This window comes from Echinococcus granulosus (assembly GCF_000524195.1).
Source record: "Echinococcus granulosus chromosome Unknown EG_S00019, whole genome shotgun sequence".
NCBI lineage: Eukaryota > Metazoa > Platyhelminthes > Cestoda > Cyclophyllidea > Taeniidae > Echinococcus > Echinococcus granulosus.
The window spans coordinates 955,223-960,378 of record NW_020170399.1 but is presented as its reverse complement, the minus strand read 5'-3'; the positions used below and the strand labels follow the sequence as shown (position 1 = coordinate 960,378).

General features: G+C 42.7%; 1 protein-coding gene across 1 annotated transcript; it reads right to left on the bottom strand. All coding sequences in view use genetic code 11, as the record gives it.

Annotated features, from left to right (window-relative positions):
- Positions 1-704: 704 nt before the first annotated feature.
- On the bottom strand, positions 705-2,131 carry EGR_03643 (hypothetical protein; the record flags this gene model as incomplete). Its single annotated transcript, XM_024492892.1, has 2 exons — positions 705-897; positions 2,121-2,131. 2 exons carry the CDS (start codon positions 2,129-2,131, stop codon positions 705-707), a joined length of 204 nt encoding a protein of 67 aa, XP_024352775.1.
- Positions 2,132-5,156: the final 3,025 nt, after the last annotated feature.

Genomic DNA, 5,156 nt, shown 5'->3' with positions numbered 1-5,156 from the left:
GCCTATGAATGTGAGGCGACTAATGTGTTTAATAAGGTTGTATTCCGTGTTATGTCATGAAAAAAAGTCTTTTACATGCCACAATAAACATTTCGTTTCTGCGGCATCGACTGCCTTGCGTATCTCCTCCCTGGTGGCATCTTCACTAGTCTCTAAAATAATGCTGCTGAATAACATTCATCACTGGTATGTTTCAACGGCAGCTTCACCTTTTACGTGTGTCATTGTTGCCCTTTGCCACTTCACTGGCGCGTTCATTAAACTGAAAATGATTTCAAAAATGTCACTCTTGAACACTGCACTGATTAATACTTTATTTTTTCAAATACGACTTGTGATGCATTGCTTACGGATAAACGAAAAAAATAAATGAAATGACAACGTTTCCATTTTCACCTTAGGCACAGATGGGACGTTCTGCTAAACAAGAGGTAGAAAACCATGCATAAAAAATCGCCCAAATAAAAATCGGTTCGGCTAAGGTCCAAAAATGCGTCCAGTTGCCACTTCTATTGCAGTTTATTTGAAAATATTAACTTAATTCGATGAGTTTGGTGAGGAAATGCAAATAACTTGAAATGATTTGATCTTAGTTGTTTATCCTTTTTATGTGTCGTATAATCATTACCATTCTTGGTAATAAAACTTCTGTGATGGACATTTAACTTGTTTGAACTCACCAACTTGAACTTATTTAAACAACTCTAATCTTTCATTGGACTCGCATCACAGCGTTTGGCCACAAAAACCGACTGTGGCTTCAAGACCTGGTGGATGGTACTTGCTGTATGTGTCGTGACACCAAGGTCACCAAGACACGTGGGACCGTAGTAATCAACTTCCTTCCAAGTGGACTGAGACGGAGTGTAGGCCCGCATAAGTAGCATATGACTGAACCTGTAAAAACACCCATTTAGCCCATATAAGTGCAAACGAGGAATGTGGGAACCAAGGATAGCGGTAAAGTCTAGGAATCCAGCAAAAGTGACGCCTCACCAGGGCGGGGGGTGCAGAGGCCGCCGGTACAATGTAAGGGACGAATGACGTAGCAGAAGAATAACATACCATCCAATGTTGAGAAATAAGAAGAGGCAAAGAAAGGAGGTAAATGATCGCAGTGGTGACCGATTTACCGTTACTAAGACTCGGCTGCTACTGCACGCGAGATGTCATAAGACACCTCGAACATAAAAAGCATTTAAGCATAATTGTTACGTCTTTTATCGAATTGATTTTAAAATGACACAAGATGTCCCAATATTTGATGAGGATTTAGGAATGCTCAAATTATGAGGAAATGAAGAACTGCATCACAAAAAGGGGTTAATTGTCTTGTATCAACACATATGAGAATTTAATAGAAAACGGAAGGAACCCCACAGGATTGTCCAATAGTCAATGAGAATGAAGCATACCTTTGGAACTGGCGATGGAGATGGAAAGGAGAGAAAAATGATGCTCCTGGTGACGGGAGTTTTGCGTAGCTGCTAATAAAGCGAGAATGTCCCGGAGGTGATCGTCCATCCTATGGGTAAAGGCAAGGCAGCTGTCCCGACTACTACGTCTACAGAGAGACATTAAAAAGCATGCATTTACGGAGTGTTTATCAACGACAGCCCAAAGTGGCTACAGGCTAGCGTGCATATCGGCAAGGAGATAGGGGAAATTGAGGTATGCTAAAATAGGCGAAACCATCCATTCGAGAGAGATGAGGTGCAGCATTGAGGCACATGTGAGTTCCGTCATGACAGTCGTCATTTTGGCGGCGTCGTGCCAAAAGGGGACTTTTAAATATCCAATGATGACACATTTGTAACAATATCTATGTAGAGCCCCAGGACTCACCCGAAGACAAAAGAAGACAAAACACCCAGAGAGAATATGTAATTTCAACGTGCAGAAGGGCCGGCGGTTACTGCTATGGTCCAGAGACCATGCTGCCCAGCGGAGGTAAAAAGGCGGAGCCTCAAGTGCCCACGAGACCAAAACGAAGAGTTGAACAAATGATTTAAGTATTACCTACACCCATCTTAATTTAATCTTCGTCTTCGTCACTTCCCCTCGTCAACCCCCCACGTCAGTAATCGCAACGAACTTGACGCTGTAAGAAAAACACTCACGAACCAGTCATCAACTTTGCGTGCAACAGTGGAGGTATCTGGCAGCAATGTCAATGGTCTCTCTAGACATTTCACCTCATCTGGAGTCTCCTCCTACTTGGAGAAGGCAAAATGTGGTAGCTATCGTTATCGTAAGCACATTGGCCCAAAAGTAAAGCCATTTAATGAAAGATGGGGTTCAGAATGGTTTCATAATGACTAGGTTTTGCGCCTATTTTTCCCTGCCACTTCGTTCTCACTTCAGTGCTGCCCATCCAAATGCTAGATGGGTGGGGGGGTATCGCAAGTTTACATAATTGACAACTTCATACAGGTACCGTAGACGGTAATGTAATAAATTTTTTTAGGTGGTTCACTGCTAGTATCGCTTCAGCTGTCAATAACATGACTTTAGAATAGGGAACTGGGGCGGTTATCGACACTAGACGTCATTTCCAACTCAAATGCTAGGAGTCATTACAAATACTCTCTCTTCTGCAGCATATGCCCTTCTTTCTTCACTTTAGGATTTACCGCTAAGGTATCGCCCTGAGTCCCCTCTGAAGTCGAAAGAAGTCGTAATACTACAACAGAATATGCATTACCGACGTGGAAAAGCGTTGAAGGGTTATTAACAAGGCTCAGAGGCCATGCTGCTTAGTGGAAGTTTAAAGACGTGTACTTAAGTGGCCTTAAAAGCAAAAGCAAAAATTGCAAACTAAACTGTGCCAAATCGCAGTGGATTTAGATGATTGCGTAATGTGCCATGTTGTGGAAGTTAAGCATACTTTAATTTTAAAAAGGAACAAGCGAATTCATCAAATGCCATAGTGCTCAAATTGCATCAATGAAAGAGATGGCCTGAAGTGGACAGAAGAGGGGAACCAATGGAATAACTATCGAAAAATCCAACCTATGCAAACAGATTTTCTCTTATCTTCCATTCATCTGATAATATTCGACTTGTACTTTAAGGCTGCGTTTTTTCTCCAACAGATTAAATAGGCTACCTAATGACGTGGTCGTAAAAATCATATTACTCGTTCCATGAACTGGTGATTAGGTGTGAGCCCAAGCAATTTATTGTTACGGCTAACGCGTATAAGACGGATGGCTGAATGCTGGCGACAAGGAACGGTTCAATTTATAGTACTTTGAGTGGCTGTGACCGCATTGTAAATACTAACACAGTTAAAGTGTCTCCACTTTCTATTGGCCAATCAAGGGCCAGTTGCGAAATTTTCCCACGACATTTGAGAAAGGGAAAATTGTGGGATTTTCTAGAAAGTTAAAACGGGATCAGCAATTCTGAAGCGGCACCTATCCCCAGCAAGGTACGCAAAATGACGCTACGCCAACTCACCCTTCTTCACAAGCAAAAATTCGGTCAAGGAAAGAAGGCAACCACTGAGGCGACTCATCCATCCAAAGGTACTACCCGAGAAACTGTTCTGGGGTGGTTCATGTTGCGGGGTCTCAAAGTATGGTTTTGAGTTTTGCAACTGTTTCTGGGACTTTATTGACCGTTTTCAAGCTTCAGGGAGCCGACCACATAAGTAAAAGCGATGTATTAAAAGAGGCAAAACGCGGATGCTCCTTTCTATCGTAGTCAACACTGGCACGGAGACAAACGAACGTTTTTAAAGACGAGTTATTAGACATGTGCACTTTAAAAGCACACGAAGTTCCAACAAGACAAGGGGGTGTCATCAAACCCATTAGTAAACGTAATGTGGAATAAGTTTTCGCAACAGCACTACAAAAGTGAAACACAGATTACAGGTTTCTGATAAAAAAGCCGATCTTTAATTCACCTCTGACTGATATCCATATAATCCGTTAATTAGTCTCTCAAATCCAAGTTTATTTTTGTGGGCGCTTAAGGCTTCGCCATTGCACTTCCACCTAGTGGCACGACCTCTCGGCCATGCGGTAGCTCCTCAGCCCTTCCGTACTTCGGTAATACATATTCTGCTCTAGTATTATGACTTCTTCTGACTCCAGAGAAGACTCGAGGCGCTGCATTGGTGACAGCAAAGAAGCAAACCCGATTCCAAAGCCAACTGTTCTGATTTCTATTGCTAATTGCTAAACATTAACATCACGGAAGTAGGGCATATGCTGCGACGACCCCCAATAGAAGAATTGAATTCGACGTTTACCCTGGACAGCTACCCCAATCTCGTGTTATGCAGGAATGCTGTTAACACCTGAAACAAAACTAGCCGTGAAATATCTTAAACGTTTGTTACGGAGCTGCCTATGGCGCCTGTATGAAGATGTCAAGTAAAGGAACACGCGATACCTCGTCCTCCTTCCTACTATCTGGCGTGAACCCAGATATACACGGCTGGACAGCACTGGTTTGAGAACAACGTGGCAAGTAGGAATGGGCGCAAAAGCAAATCTTCAAGACGTTATTTTTAAAATTTATCCTTTATAAGATGACCCTTTTTTAGGGCAAGTGCTTATACGACTAGCGATGGACATACGAGATGGTCCGCACATGCGACCTTCCTTAACACAGTAGTCAAACAGGACAAAAATCCAGATCGAGTGAAACTGCCAAGAGGGATCAGCGACTTTACGGTCTGATATCTTGTCATTTGCACGCCAATTCAATAACTGGCGTGGTTGGTTTGTGTGTGGGTTTCTTACACCACAGACCCTTTGTGATAACTGATGCGGGCGGTTGACGAAGGGGAAAGCCGCTGAAGAAGCTCAAAAATAAGGCGCTACATAATGCTTTTATTTTTTTCCTGACTAGTTTTTTCTATTTCAGGGGGACTTAAGGCTCCGCCAATGACTTCCATTATCCCCCCCAGCCCTTCTGTACGTCGGTAATGCATTTTCCCACTCAGTATTACGACCTCTTCCTACTTCAGGAAAGACTCGGGGCGGCGCTACCATTACATGATAGCATTTATGGATTGGCAATCTTCAACGGTAATATGTCTTAGCATTTTTTCTATAAATGGGTCAACTTTCCTTCTAATACTCTAATGTTCGTTTCTACATATTTCTTGCCCAAGTGTTGAAAATGCCCAAATCGGTGCG